This window comes from Jatropha curcas, chromosome 2 (assembly GCF_041381405.1).
Source record: "Jatropha curcas cultivar XTBG-Jc1 chromosome 2, XTBG_Jcur_1.0, whole genome shotgun sequence".
NCBI classification, from domain to species: domain Eukaryota; kingdom Viridiplantae; phylum Streptophyta; class Magnoliopsida; order Malpighiales; family Euphorbiaceae; genus Jatropha; species Jatropha curcas.
In genome coordinates this window covers 2,008,370-2,024,344 of record NC_143152.1, presented here as the reverse complement: position 1 = coordinate 2,024,344, position 15,975 = coordinate 2,008,370, and the positions used below count along the sequence as shown (strand labels likewise).

The 15,975-nt window shown below is 30.8% G+C and overlaps 3 protein-coding genes across 3 annotated transcripts; 2 read left to right on the top strand and 1 right to left on the bottom strand.

The window, feature by feature from the left end:
* Positions 1 to 1,559: 1,559 nt before the first annotated feature.
* Positions 1,560 to 7,398, top strand: LOC105645103 (respiratory burst oxidase homolog protein A). Its single transcript, XM_020683640.3, has 14 exons — positions 1,560 to 2,195; positions 3,148 to 3,307; positions 3,493 to 3,541; positions 3,974 to 4,087; positions 4,169 to 4,579; positions 4,764 to 5,150; positions 5,239 to 5,334; positions 5,473 to 5,588; positions 5,700 to 5,802; positions 5,893 to 6,063; positions 6,306 to 6,437; positions 6,534 to 6,662; positions 6,761 to 6,839; positions 7,204 to 7,398. The coding sequence occupies exons 1-14, from the start codon at positions 1,895 to 1,897 to the stop codon at positions 7,311 to 7,313; spliced, it is 2,358 nt and encodes a 785-aa protein (XP_020539299.1). The 5' UTR covers positions 1,560 to 1,894; the 3' UTR covers positions 7,314 to 7,398.
* A 775-nt stretch (positions 7,399 to 8,173) lies between these two features.
* On the top strand, positions 8,174 to 11,055 carry BIGYIN (Tetratricopeptide repeat (TPR)-like superfamily protein). Its single transcript, XM_012230601.4, has 5 exons — positions 8,174 to 8,413; positions 8,611 to 8,749; positions 10,159 to 10,280; positions 10,544 to 10,607; positions 10,715 to 11,055. The coding sequence occupies exons 1-5, from the start codon at positions 8,321 to 8,323 to the stop codon at positions 10,798 to 10,800; spliced, it is 504 nt and encodes a 167-aa protein (XP_012085991.1). The 5' UTR covers positions 8,174 to 8,320; the 3' UTR covers positions 10,801 to 11,055.
* Positions 11,056 to 11,162: 107 nt separating this feature from the next.
* On the bottom strand, positions 11,163 to 13,426 carry LOC105645104 (Tetratricopeptide repeat (TPR)-like superfamily protein). The gene has a single exon (XM_012230616.4). It carries the CDS (start codon positions 13,379 to 13,381, stop codon positions 11,258 to 11,260), a length of 2,124 nt encoding a protein of 707 aa, XP_012086006.1. The 5' UTR covers positions 13,382 to 13,426; the 3' UTR covers positions 11,163 to 11,257.
* Between the last annotated feature and the right edge of the window lie 2,549 nt (positions 13,427 to 15,975).

The window sequence follows — 15,975 nt, the reverse complement described above, 5'->3', positions numbered from 1 at the left end:
GCCAATTGAAGTTCAATAATAAAAGAAATAAATTTAGGAATGAGCAAATTGAAAATTAAATTTTACCAATTAAATTTCAATATTTGATTTAGTTGGATTTTAGATTTTGATATAAGCCAAACTAGAACAAAATACTGTGCAAGTCACGAATATCAACTTCGAAGAATATTCAAATACTGAATAGATTCCAACAATTTGGCTTGTATTACTATTTACTAAAGAAGAATAACACTTGATATTATTAGAAATGTCATAATATGTCATTTTGGTAAATCAAAAATATTAACACACTCTTAAATTAATCACTATTTAAGTCGAATTATAAATTAATTCCTAATTCATCCATAACGGATAATTCAAAACACTTCTAACCGATGACATATTATACGACTCTATTAGCTTCTCTGTTGCTGCTTAATTGGTTCTATTCTGCAAATTATAAGTGACAAGAGGAATACGTTTTTATTAATTTTAAATTCTTAAATTTTAATATTTTTATATTAGATTTGTATTTTTGAAACTAATTGTAAATAAACAAAAATTTTTAAAAAAATTTAAATTCTGTATGGAAAGAGGGTCTGCATGATACTATCATATATTAACTAAACCAAAACATCCAGAATTATTAGATGCAATGTTGTAGTAGTTGCTTTGTAGTCAAAAGGGCTATATGGCTTTTGCCCAATAAAATTTTTAATTTTCTATGTATTGACCCAATGTATTAGGTTTCAAAGTATTAGTATTATTAAGCGTTTCTGAAAATACTGACGATACTTATATTAAATTAGTGAAACTCTTATCCGCTAATAAGGAATGGCTTAAACGGTGATCTTCGTAAGACAAGGGATTCCTAATTTTTAAAATCAACATGCGCCTTGTTTTATTTGCTCTATGGGCTAGCTAGGTTAGTTCCCCACATAATTTCTAAGGCTAAATATATCTCTGGTATTTTGCAGCTTTCAACATATATATTCACATGCAATCTGCAGAAAAAAAGAAATTAATCATATCATACCTTTCTTTCCTTTTTCTATTCCCCTTTTGACCGTTTATAGCTATGCTTTCACTATACATTTGATATTACAATTGCATAATTTCGTATTTATCTTGTAGATGAAGATAAGAAATTTTAAGTAAGTATTCAAGAGAGAATTTTCAAATGCATGGGTCAAATGTAGATTGCGCTTAAATTTATCCATAATAAGAATATAGTTCTTAATAAAAGGATACATTGATGTGAGAATATTCATAGTTTTTTTTTATTCATTTCAGAGGTTCAATATGCCGAAATAACACTGCAGACTATATAATAAAAGTAGCTCTCTCTTTAACTCGCAAAATTGGTGAAAATTCTTGTGGTAGAGAGAACTCGAACTTGAGATTCTTCACTCTTTATATAAATAAAAAGATAACCAGATAACATCTGGTTGGCGAGATCTATAATTTTTATTCCAATCAAAAAAGTTTTCTGTGCTTGTATATATGGCACTGAAAATTTGGTTACTTTATCTTTAATCAAAACAGCTCATCACCTCAGTATGCAAGAAAGAGGGTAGGAGAGGATTGGTCACATAGATTTATGACTTTTTATATCTCTCCCCTTTCATGGCACCAGCTTTCTATTTTCCTTGCATAATTTCCTCTCTCTTTACCTTCTCTTCCTTTCTAACAAAACCCAATTCTCTCCTTTTTATTTTATTATTCATTTTCATACCAAACCCAATCATGCATACACTAACCATTAAAGTTATGAATTCCCATTTCCCACACTCAACCACTAAAATCCCAGAAAAACATTAATCTCTTCTCCTTAACCTACATGCATGCATTTCTCCACAGATAACCCCTAAACATTTTTTTTTTTGTTTTCTCTACCAAGAATTCTAGTCCATTAATGGAGTCTCAAGTAGAGTCATCTCTTTCTTTTTCTTCTTCTTCTTCTTCTTCTTCTTCTTCTTTTTCTTCTTCTTCTTCTTCATGGAGTGGTAGAGTTCCTCCTCTTTCAGTCTCTCAAGGAACAGAATTTGACCAGCACCATGTGATGGAGGATGAGGAGACATCAGTGGCACTTGGTGAACGCCTGAGATTCATTGACATTGAATGGAAGGAAGTGGAAAAACGTTTTGATAGGCTGGCTTTCACCGGAAAAGCCCCTGAACCGGTCGTGAAGTGGTCGGATTTTGGTTTTTGTATAGGTAACAAGAATTGTCTATTAAGTCTCAAATATTTTGCTTTTCCAATTGAGACAAAATAAGGGTAACGCACAAATTGCATGAGATTTTGTTCATGGCATCACTATCTTCTTTCCCTTTTTGACCAAATCTTTTCTTGAATATTTCTAGAAAAAACATAATGTAATAATTATTTGGTAAATATGATTAGGGTAATTATTTGGGATTTCATCACAATTTTTGTTGACTTCCCAAAGAATTTTCCAATTTCAAAATTGACTTTTTACTAATTTCTATATTGTTATGTTTTAAAAAAACTCATAATTTCAGCATATTTTAATGTTTTCGATTACAAATACAACTGTTTTTTTCAAATATTAGAGAGGGGGATTCGAATCTGAATTTATTACTAGGTCCTATATGCACTTACTACTATGCTATACATTGGGGTGTCACAAATATATATATTTTTTATTTCTACATTATTACACATTTTAAATCCTTTTATTTAATAATTTTTTTATAAAGTAATGCAATTTTAAATTATGTACTTAGCTAAGCTTTATTCAAGAAACTGATTCCTATATAATAATAGAGTGTATGATAGTCAACCATACAAGAATAATAATAGAAGTCTCAACAACTTTTTATTGGTGTGCTTTTTGGGCATCCCTCACTTTTTTTTTTCTTTTTTACACAATATTATTAAAAGATTATCCTAATATTGGTTAAAAAATGAATCTAGCCAACCACTAAATTATATTCGAGGTTATAATAATTTGCATAGTGGTTAATTTCTTGTATCAATACTAATCAAATATGATTTATTAATTAATGTTGACAAAGGAAATAAAAACCCTTTACCTAAAATATTTTTACTACTACTATTTTATTTTAATTTATTTTTTGTTGTTTTGTAATGCTCTTTTTTTTAATTTAATTACTAAAAAAAATATTGCCTTTTTTATTTCTACAGGTATGCAACAATCACCAGAATTTGCTAAAGAGGTTTTAATGGCAATAAGAGGAAGAGGAAAAAAAAGTAAAATTGATATGACAAAAAGAGAACTCCATGGTTACTGGCATAGATTGACTGACCCTTGCTTCAATTCAAGAGTGAAAATTTTCTTTGACATGTAATTTATCAATAATGATTCTGCAAATTCTTTTTTTTTTTTTTTTTTTTGAAAAGCAAATTCTTATTTTTCTTTGACATGGAATTCTTTATATATATATATATATATATATATATATATAAATGTTTATCCAACCAATATTTCTGATAGGTTCTTTTTTCATTCAATGGCTTTTTTTCCTTCAGGTGTGACAAAAATATGGATGGAAGAATTAATAAGATGGACATCAAGCAGGTTGGGTCAAATTTCCCTATCTACATATATTATATATTCAAATTATACATTGGAGGTTGCTCACCTAGTACAAGAAAACCAAAGTTTTAAACATGCTTTTTTTTTCCTTAATTAATTCTGTTTGAAAAAAAAATTCAATTCTTTCATTTGAATAAGGTAATTTACAGAACGCAAATACTTTTGAAGTATTATAGGTCATATAATTGGATTGTTTTTTTTTTTCTAGTCTGTATATTGAGCGATGGAAAATCGAATCTAATTTTTCTCAAGTTATATACGTACTTATTATCAAGAGTGCTGTATAATTTTAAATTTATATTTTAATCTAAGAACAAGCATTGGGTCAATTTTGTTCGATTTTCACAAAATTAAAATAATCGAGACCAAAAAAATTTCAAAAATTATTAAAATTTTGTTTTGGACTTTTGACAGAATATTTTGCTGATTGCTTCAACAAATAAATTGTCTCTAACACAAGACCAAGCAGAGGAAAATGCTACTTTAATCATGGAAGCTCTTGACACTCAAGGCCGGGGCTTTATCGAGGTGCTCAATTTAAACTTTTTTATTCATATATTTATAAGGTTTTATCAATTTTAATCTAATTAATAATTAATTTGCATGAAGCTATCTCAACTAGCAGCTCTCTTCAAAATAAGCTTACCAATGAGGGGCTCACTATTACCCAACAGAAATCACAAAAGTAACAGTGACCTGGAAGATCACCAAGATGATCAACCAATCATGTCAAAGCCAGAAGTGTTGTTTCGAGCTCATTGGAGGAGAGGATGGATAGTTGTGATTTGGTTGGTGATTTGCCTGTCACTTTTCACATGGAAGTTTATTCAATACAAGCATAGAACAGCTTTTGAAGTAATGGGTTATTGCCTTTGCACTGCTAAAGGAGCAGCTGAGACCTTAAAATTTAACATGGCTGTCATTCTTCTTCCTGTTTGTAGAAATACCATTACATGGCTTCGCAGGAAAGCAACAATCAATTCTTTTGTACCCTTCAACGATAATATCAACTTCCACAAGGTAATTTTTATTTTTATCTTTCTATCAATATTTGTTTCCGTACAATATATTTCATTTTCGTTGTACAGTCTTTCTCTTATAAGTTCGACCTTATACAGAACCATCTTGTTAAAAAAATATCAACCTTTCTATTGGAGCATGTAAAATATAATCTAATCAAAAGGTTTGCAACCAATAAATACAGTTAATTGCAGGAGGAATAGTGGTTGGTGTTCTACTCCATGGAGGAACTCATCTAGCTTGTGATTTTCCGAGAATTAGTGGATCTAATCGATCAATTTTCCGGCAAACTATTGCCGCCCGATTTGGGTTCCATCAACCTTCGTATGTACAAATATTAACCACGACAGAAGTAGCAACGGGAATTGCAATGGTAATACTAATGGCAATTGCATTTTTGCTAGCAACAAAATGGCCCCGTCGCCAATCGCCTTTGCTGCCTAAATCTGTTAGAAATGTGACTGGTTATAACGCTTTCTGGTACTCACATCACTTGCTCATTCTTGTCTACGTCCTGCTCATTGTTCATTCAATGTTCCTCTTTCTAACAGACAACGTAACTGAAAAAACGGTAAGCATGCATTTTGTTGAAACTTTCAGAAATTATCTATTTCGCCTCCTCAAAATTCATAAAATTATATTTTGCTTATTTTTTGTAGACATGGATGTACGTTGCATTTCCAATCATGTTATACACCGGAGAGCGTTTTGTTCGAGCCATAAGATCAGGGTTTTACGATGCAAAGATTTTGAAGGTAACTCACTTTCTTAAAATGAAATAATCAAGAGCGCGTTTAATTCAGCTAATTCATATCGAACAACTAGATTATTTAAGTACTATAATTATTATATTTTTTTAGCTAATTAAGCACTACGCTTCACTATATGAGCAGGCAAGTATTTATCCAGGGAAAGTTTTGTGTCTCAAGTTGCACAAACCAGAAGGTTTCAAGTACAAGAGTGGGATGTATATTTTCTTACAATGCCCTCAAATTTCTTCATTTCAATGGTAACTAAACTACTTATAACAAACATTTCAACTAGTAATTAAGTGATATTTATAATTTAAATTAACTAATTTCATTATCTTCTTATTGCTTTTGTCCTTTCCCAATTTCAGGCACCCATTTTCATTAACTTCAGGGCCAAAGGATGATCACCTAAGTGTCCATATTAGAACTCTTGGAGATTGGAGTTATCAAATATACAGTCTCTTCCAAGAGGTAATTATATAAATTCACCAATCAACTTTGGTTCAAGATTAATAGAAAGCTAAATTTATAAAAAGCTTCAAGATTTTATGAGTTTTGCAGGAAATATTATCTGGTGGAGTAAAGACGAAGTACCCAAAAATTTACATTGACGGACCTTATGGTTCTGCTTCACAAGATTATGTCAAGTATGATACAGTGATGTTAATTGGGCTTGGAATAGGAGCCACACCTTTCATTAGCATCCTCAAAGATCTAGCTAATTTTGATCAGGTAATTATTCTCCATCTTTCGAATAAAACTAATTTTGTCGAACGTGAATTATAATAATTGAAAGAGTATATTCTACTTAAATTTAAAAAAATTAGTCACAATCTTTCAGTTACTTTTAAAAATATAGAAATATATATTTATATAGTCAATAATTTCAGTCAGAAATCATAGTAATTTATCCAAATTTCTATTACTTAATGGTGTTATCTAACCACATAAAAAGGTATTCTGACTCCATGCAGGCCAATTGTGCAGAAAGCAACATTTCAAGAGGTCCATTAAAAGCTTATTTTTATTGGGTAACAAGAGAACAGAGCTCCTTTGCTTGGTTTAGAGATAGCCTCAGGGAAATATCAAAAACAAATGAAAAACTGGTAATTATTTATATTTAAACATTTCTTTTTCTCTCTGTTTTTTTTTTTTTCTTTTTTTCTAACCATTAATTCCTAATTTTGTCTTTCTCCTTTTAGGCTATTATTGAAATGCACAACTTCTTAACTAGTGTATATGGAGAAGGAGATGCAAGATCTGCTTTATTAAGTCTCATTCAAGCATTGAACCAAACCAAAAATGGCGTTGATGTTGTATCTAGAACTGAGGTAACTCATTTAATTAAAATTAAAATAAGATATAATACTATATTTATTATTATTTATTAAAATTGAAATTGAAATGTCTAACCAATGGAGTTTCTTAGGTACCAACACAATTTGGTCGTCCAAATTGGTTCAACATCTTCTCCAAATTGGCATCTAGACACAGAGGAGAACGTATTGGTAAGCTGATTCCCCATTTCTTTCTCAATAATTTAGTACTAATTTTAATAACCTGTAATTAATAATTTTAATAACAGTTTTTAAATAATAATTTAAGGAAGAAAATTAGGTTGGATTGATTTAATGATTGTTCTTAGAACACTTAAGAAATAAAGAGAAAACAAGATGGACAAGAGGATTTATAATAGTGTAAGAGAGACAAATATTAATTTTTTTTCTTAAGAAAAATTGAGAGTTTGATTGTTATCAATGAAGTAAATACCCGTTAAGAGTGCTTTATTCTTAATAAGCTGATAATTACTTATTAGGGAGTAAACTCAAATGATAATACTTAATTAACAAACTTTTTTTTTCTTTGGCATAGGGGTGTTCTACTGTGGCGCATCAGCACTAGCAAGGGAATTGGAGAGGTTGTGCACCAATTTCTCAACCAAAACAACTACTAGATTTGTATTTCACAAGGAGAACTATTAGACCTCATACATAGAGCGATTTAAGAACATGAAATTATTTCATTATTTTTCGAGTAAATGGAAAAAAATTCATTTATTTTTATTTACATTTCAATTGTAATAATTCTCTTTTTTTTTCTCTTTTTATCGTAGTCAATTATAATCTATAATTAGATAAAATAATAATGGTTAAAATTTACAAGTTATATAGTTATTTAAAAGTCTAATGTCTTACTACTGAGAATTTTAAATTAAAAAAATTTTGAGCTATCATTTTAAATAAAGGTTAATTGGAGAAATATATAAATAAATGTTACTCCTATTTTCAAATAGTGTACAATAATTATTAAAGTTGAGTTTTGCTTGGATTTTAGGCAAAAAAATTTTCAAAAAATAGAAAACATAATAATAAACGAAACAGATTTTATTTTTAAAAGCTATATCCATCGTGTCATTAATTAGATGAATCGATTTTATGTCTCATTCCGACTAAATTCAGGTAGATATTTAATGGATGAATAAAATTTATAGGTTTCGATTGTATATAATATTAAAATTTTCTTTTGCTACATATAAAAATTATTTTAAAAGAGTAAAATTGGTTTATATAATATATGGGGTAAAAAGGTTATAAACGTCATTGTTATCATTCTTAAAAAAGTAATAATAGTAATAAAATAAAATAAAATAATAATAGCATAGTAAGGAATCGTTCATACTTCATAGGTAAAAACCGTAAAAGTATTTACAAATTTTCCTTTTCCATTATTCAAAAAATAATAATAATGAAAAAAAGAAAATTGCAGGTCGGTGATGCCGTGATGGTGGCTTCTCAGCACAAATAGGGACACGTGTCTTTTCACAGAAGTCAATTTCTTAACCCTCAGTCTTAAATCTCTCTTGATTCCCAAACGATCCCATTTCTTAACCCTCTTCTCTTTCCTTGCCTGTATCTCACACAAAGCAATTACAAACACCAAAACCTATATATATAAAAGCTTCACACTACTTCAAGCAAATCACCAAGCTATGGAGGCAAAGATCGGTAAGTTCTTCGATTCCGTCGGCTCCTTCTTCTCCGGTGGCGATCAGATCCCCTGGTGCGACCACGACATCATCTTAGTATGTATTCTTATTCTTATACTTGTACATCTACATTTCAATTACAAATTCAAAAGTGACAGTTGTAGAATTTAGTTTGTAGGATTTGATAGCTGTTTATGAAACTTAGGTTTCTCTTTTCTCCATATTAGAAAATCTTGTACATGCGTGTTTATTGATTTGCTTAGTTAGGTTCATGCTTTGTTGTGTTTTCTCAGGGCTGCGAGAGAGAGGTTGCGGAAGCTGCTAAGGGTGAGTCAGATGAGCTTAAGAGTGAGAGCATTATGCGGTTGTCGTGGGCTCTTGTTCATTCTAAGCGACCAGAAGATGTGCAGCGTGGAATAGCTATGCTTGAAGGTAAACCAAGTACAAAGATAATGGAAAGGTGTAATTATGCCTTGCTTTGCTCAAATTTTTTCGAGGGTTTGTTAAATTTTTTATGATGATGATTTTGGAAATGGTAATTGTTAGTCTGTTCTATCTTGATTGGAGAATAAATAATTTGGAGAAAAAAAAGTTGATGAGAGCAGAAGGATTGGTATAAATGTGGAAACTGGACTCAACTCCATAATTTCCTTGTCTTTCCACTAATTTTAATTTGTCAAAGTACCACGCCCATCTCTGTCATGATGAATTCAAAAGGATAAGCATTGAGAGTTCTTTTTCTCTTTTTACTTCTCTTTTGAGATGGATAAGTTTTTAAGTTTAGGATTTGTTTTGGATGTGTAATCTCTGGATAACAATTAGGAAATGTGGAAATTAACTTATGTGTTAGTTTACTGATGGGATGAATATGGAGAATGATTAGAGTGAGGCCATGGTACTTGAAGGCTGATGAGCCTTTTTCTTTTTGATAAATTATTCACTCCTTTTTTCTCTACATGACAAAAATTTTTTTTTTTAACTTTTCTATATTCTTCTCATTACATCTGAATGTCCTCCAGTCAATTGCATCTTCCTTACTAGTGTGTGACATCTTGGTTACACTATTGAAAGAAGCGTAATTAATTGTTTTGTGTTCCTATTTTTTTTTTTTTTTTAATGCATGGTTGATGTTTCATTTGGTATGCCTAGTGTCAACTGACATAGAAGATACAACTTGCCATTCCATTTAGTAAAATACTCTATTACATGACTCATCAGTGACTCCCTTATCACTTCCCACTTCTGCTAGAATCAAAAAAGAAAAGAAAAAAACAGCGTTCCTTCTTTTTTTCTTTTCAGTGCACGCATGTATTGATTGGTTATGATCTTTTACATAATTTAGAGTTATTGTTATTGTAAAATTGTTGGAAATTTACTTCGACTGTGTCAATTTAGTCAAGATATTGTTTATTTCTCTTTAATGGTACTCAAGCCAGTTTCACTAATCTTCTTTTTCATCTTCAACCCATCAATTCTGCTCGAGTGGTGCTGTTACGGGGAAATGCATATCTCTGAATTCTTCACAATGTTTATGATGTAATTGGCTCATAAACTTACCAGGCAGCATAGGCTATTGAAAATTAGGGGAATAGAAAGAGAGAGGAAAACATTATCGTTTTCGGGGTGGGGTGAAGGTTTCAAGGGGCATGAAGTTGATTGCCATCTGTTGATCCATTTTAATTGAGAATCTATGGAGTTTGTAATGTGTCGGAACACCCGTGTAACAAACTATTAGGCCATTTACTAGCATTTGTTTTGGAATCAGTTTGATGTCCATTATGCTATAGTTTTATCTATAAAACGAAAGTTTTCTCCTGAACCAAATACCTCATTGTTTGCAGCATCATTGTCGAATAGTAGCTCTCCTTTACAACAGCGGGAAAAGATTTATCTTCTGGCTGTTGGATATTACAGAAATGGTGAATATTCAAGGAGCCGACAGCTTGTGGACCAATGCTTGGAGGTCTCTCTCATTTTCTCTCACTTGCATATTTAAACCTAGATCCTGATTCATGGCTTACAAAATAACAACTTATTTGAGATGTGACATTTTGTTAAAGGGTTCAGGATAAGATCATTGTATTGCCTCTTTTGCATTTTTGGGGTTTCAGTAAAATGTCTTTGATTCTTATTTAGAATGCATGGAAGATGTTACTTAATTACTTACCTTGAGCTAAATTGATTTTATTTATTTGGTCCTTTATTTTGAAACTCATGTTTTTATAGGTTGCACCTGACTGGAGGCAGGCTCTGGTCCTCAAGAAGACACTTGAAGATAAAATTGCTAAAGGTTTTTCCTATAAATATACTTGAATTTTTCTCATTCTCAACTTTAATCTAAATATGTTATCAATGCATATGACCAAACGAACTCCCATCGCTTTTGTTTGAATGCAGATGGCATTATTGGAATAGGCATCACTGCTACTGCTGTGGGACTCATAGCTGGTGGAATTGCTGCTGCACTGTCTCGCAAGAAATGATAAAATCTTGGTCGCAACAATGTGCAAAAGGATATGCTTCTGTGGCTTTTTCTCTCTCTCTTTTACATCTTTTCTTTTGAAACATAGAAGAACGTTTAAACTAGTCGCATATGGTCAAGTTGTAGCGTAACAATGTTTAAAATTCTGTACAAATACCTATATATGTTTTGCTTTCTTGATTTGGATTCAGACTTACTTTCATATGTAGATTGAGCTCTGAGATATGAAATCGTGTTGCTTTCTTGTTGAGCTGAATTTGTATTCTTACAAATGTTGTTCATTTCATATAGATTTTGGATATTTTTATGGGTCAATTTTGAAAATATTGTTAGAGAACAATACACAAATATTTCTAGTGCGAATAAAATAATAATATTTTCATTATTTTTCATATATTTGATAAATTTACTGTTACATCAAATAATACAATAATGATATTTTATTATTTTTTTCAAAGTTAACTATTTAGTTTCTCCCTGAGTTTAAATCGGAAAGGAGTTGAAGGATTCAGTTTGTTAAGCTGTTCAGCAGCCCATTTTCCCAATCTTGAGCATCCATGCTCTTTACAAGCATCAAAAACTCTCATCAGCATAGGGGCAGTGGGATCAAATGGCATCCCCTTCACAAAATCCTCTAGCTCATTCATGCACCGATACCGGCTGAAGATTTCTATCATACATTCATAGTGCTCCAACCGCGGTATTATGCAATATTCCTTGCCCATTGAATCGAAATACTGGCTAGCTAACTCGACATGACCCTCGAACATGCAAGCAAGCAACAGACCTTGAATGGTAGCATGGTCTGGCTTAACACCTTCCTCCTGCATCACTCTAAACAATTTGAGTACCTCTTTGCCTCTTCCGTTGTGACAGCATCCCAGTATTATGGAGTTCCAAAGAACCAAATCACGGGAAGATGTGTCTCTGAAGACTCTCAGAGCATAAGCAATATAACGACATTTGCAATACATGTTTACTAGAGCTCCACTCATCACAATATCTATTTCGTAGTTGTTTCTAATCACGAACCCATGTATTTGTTTTCCCTGATCAAGAGCAAAAATGTTTGCACAAGCAGCCAATAGAGTTCCGAAGGTGAAGCTATCAGGTTTTGTCTCCCATTGCATCTCGCCAAACATAACCATAGCTTGTTCACTCTGGTGGTGGCGGGCATAGCTAGTTAACAATGCATTCCAGGAAATGCTATCCCGGGATTGACTCATTTGGTAAAACCAAACTCTAGCACTTCTGAAGTTCCCACATTTTCCATACATGTCAAGAAGCGCATTGCCAACAAGGAGGTTAGAACTGAAACCATGTCTATAAATGAACCCATGAACATGTTTTCCTATTTCGACATCCGAAAGGCCAGCACACACATTTAACAGCAATCTCAAGGTAATTTGGTCAAGGTCTTCAGTTGTCCTGCGCATCGAACAAAAAAATTCCAAGGCCTCATTCCATTGGAAAGAACGAGAGTAGCCTGCCAACATAGCATTCCATGAGATCAAACTACGTTCAGGCATCTCTTCGAAAAGTTCTCTTGCCTCTCTTGTTCTCCCACTCATTGCATAAGCTGACACCATTGATGTCCAAGATATCAAATCTCTCGAACCAGATTGGTCAAAAACCAAGCGTGCACTCTCTATTTTCCCACAGTTAGCATACATTTTACTTAGAGAACATGAAACTGCCTCATTTTCGTCAAAGTTGGCCTTGATTGCAACTCCATGAATCTGCATCCCCTCCTGGATTGCATGCATAACTGAACAAGCAATGAGTGCATTAGAGAAGGTAAAACTTAATGGCCTAACATTTGTATTAAACATCTTAAAAAACATTGCCACCGCCTCCCTTTCATTGCCTGCCTCAAGATACCTCCTAACGATCACATTCCAAGTAACATCATTAGCATTCTCAATCTCATCAAACATCAACCTCGCTTCACTCATAGCCTTGCACTTGCCATACACATCAACAAGTGCACTTCCCAAAATCACATTCCTATAAAACCCATATTTCACTATAAGCCCATGAATTTGCCTTGAAAAAGAAAGCGCCAACGCATCACTACAAGACCCCAAAACACTAGCAAATGTAATCTCATTAGTAACAACTCCTTCCCTTCTCATATCCTTAAACAAATCCAAAGCTTTCTCAGAGCTCCCACATTGTGAATAAGCTCTAATAATTGCATTCCAAGACCCACCATCTCTCTCAGGCATTTCATCAAACAGTCCTTTTGCATCCGCCAAACAACCACATTTCCCATAAGTCTCAATGGCACGATTCAAAATATAAATTGGTGGCCTTGGAGAGAATGTTACCAAATGGGATTCAACTTTTCGAGCCTCCACAATTGCAAGACTCGAAGAGCAAAGCTGGATGAGATGGGCATAGAGAGAATAATCGACAGGGAAAGGAGATGAAAACAGAATTGAAACGGCTTTTTGGAGACGATTGGCTTTGAGATGGTTGAGGATGACGGTTGTTAAGACTCTGGCGTTTTTGGGTTCGGTTTTGGACTTGACAGTTTTGTCAGAGAGAAGCCGATTCAGTTCAGAAGAAGCAGCGCTCATAGCTTATACCGCAGCGCCAATATGCATTAATCCCAAAATCGAAGTTTATAAATCAAGTCAAAGTTTGAACACGTGAATATGAATAAAATAAAATATTTATTTACTCCAAAAAAATACTACTTATAGAAAATGATAAAATTTTTTTTTGAAAAAAAAATAGGAAATTTAGATATTACTAGTTTAAACTTGCAGCATTTGTTTTTTTTTTTCTTTCTTTAAGCATTTTAGAAAAATTCTATGGTTACATATATTTGTTATATTCCAGTGTTTGTTTGGCTAAAGGGATTTTTTAAATTTCCTCCATATTTATATTATGGATAAAACTGATATTTCATTGTGATTTAATGAAAAAATATCTATCTATACTATATATAGATGTGAGAATAGGGAAGAAATAATGAAATTTTCAATATAGCTCTCAATGAAATTTAGAATATCCTAAAATATCCTTAGTCGTAGCTAATTCGAAAATTACATTTTATATCAACCGAGTGTTTGGATGAGTAGTTCGATACTCTTATCCCTTAGGTGAGGTCAAGGGTTCGAACCTTATGGATAGAGTAAATACTCGGTACGAGTACTTTATCCCTCCTTGGGCCGACCCGATGCCCCGATGCGAGTAGGATTTAATTCTAGCATAGTAGACTCGGAATACCTGTGGTTAAGACAAAAAAAAAATTACATTTAATTATTTGATTGGATATAATTTTTAAAAAATTTTTTAAAATAAATAAATATATAAATAAATATATATATATATATATATATATATAACAAAATAGAAAAAAGTATATTATTCTTTTTTTTTATGGTTGTATGAAAAATTGTAGGTTTATTTGGAGAGGATATATCGTTTCTTTTATGTAATTTTTTTTATTACTTAATTAACTTATTTATTTATTTTAAATTTGCAACTTAAAATGATAAAAAAAAATAAAATACTTGAATAAGCTCATTAACTAACTAATATTGGATCTTAAAATAATTTGCTTTGTAATTTTTATTTATTGACTTGGCTTTATTTTTTTCCATCAAAATCAAATTTTTATTAAATTATAGCTTTTTCAGGATTATTTTTAAAATTCAAATGGGTAATTTTTTTAATATAATTTATTTCTTACTATATGTTGAGTTCTTAAAAGAGTTTTATTCTTAATAAGAATTTGTTATTTTTATTTTCTTTTTCGGTATTGAATTAATTTGTAACCAGTGTCACTTTAATTTAGTAAAAGATTTATATCTCCCTTGCAATAAATAGATGACTTCCTGATAAAAGATGTTTAATTTTCTTGCTATTTTTTTTATATCCTAAATATATTTAACTTGAAAGAAAATAGTGTTTATGAAATTGAAAAAAATTAAAACTATATATATATATATATATATATATATATATATATATATATATATATATATATTTTTTTTAAGTCATTTTTTTGGTTTCAAGAGGTTGTATGTATGTTCATATATTTCTTTCCGTAATGCACTAGGTAAGTATATCACTATAGCCAAAATGATTACCATTATTAATTCAGATCATCTTATCATTTCTTTTCTTTTATCTACCAATAAAAAATAAGTTATTATTATTTTTCATTATAGTTGTATATAGATATTGATTTAGGATTGAGGGCAAAAACTATGAATTGAGTGATAACTTGATTTTTTTTTTTTTTTTTTTTTGAGCACCTATCAGGATTTTAAGAATTTGCATTTATAAATTAAGGACTGAATGATTAGGTATAGGGATTAAATTGAACTTTATTTTGAGATCACTTTATTATATAAAAATCAAATCAGGTACATAAAGAAATAGCATTGCAAGTAGCTTATACGACAAGTCTAATACAAAGTAATCAATTGTATTTATTTTAATCTAAACAAAAACTGATGCTTTAATATTATATAGATAAAAAATTAAAAGAGTATAAAAAATGAAAATATAACAACATTGTCAACGTGCAACACACGTCATAAAAAAGACTCGTACTATATATAAATGTAGGAATAAGGAAAAATTAATGGGATTTTCTATTTTGACCTTACTACAATTTAAAATATACTAAAATAGCCTTCGTGATAGCCAATTAAAAAAATTATATTTTATTATATGATATATTTATAAAAATTATTTTTTAAGCCAATCATATGTGGTCTGATTGTCTTCTCACTTATGTGAGGAGTAAGAGGTCTCGAGTTCGAATCCTCTCGACCATAAGTGTTTTCACCAATTTAGTGAGTGGAGGGTTGTTCTTTGTTGTGTAGCTATAATGTTATTTCGGCCCATTAGGCCCTCTTAATGAATTAAAAAATATATTTATAAATGAATACATATATATAATTAAACATTTAAAAATTAAGTTTTATTTTTGCTAAATTTATTTTTTAATAAATATATAATAATAATGAGACATTTGAAAATATTGTTTTATTTTATTTATTAAATATTTAATTCTTGTAGGATATAGACAAAAAAAAAAAAGAAAATATGTTCTTTTTATTAATATTTTTTTCTTGATGTTTGTATGATTTGATTGGATGTATTTTTTAAAAATAAATTTTCAAATAAAATATATATAATATTTTATTTAGAA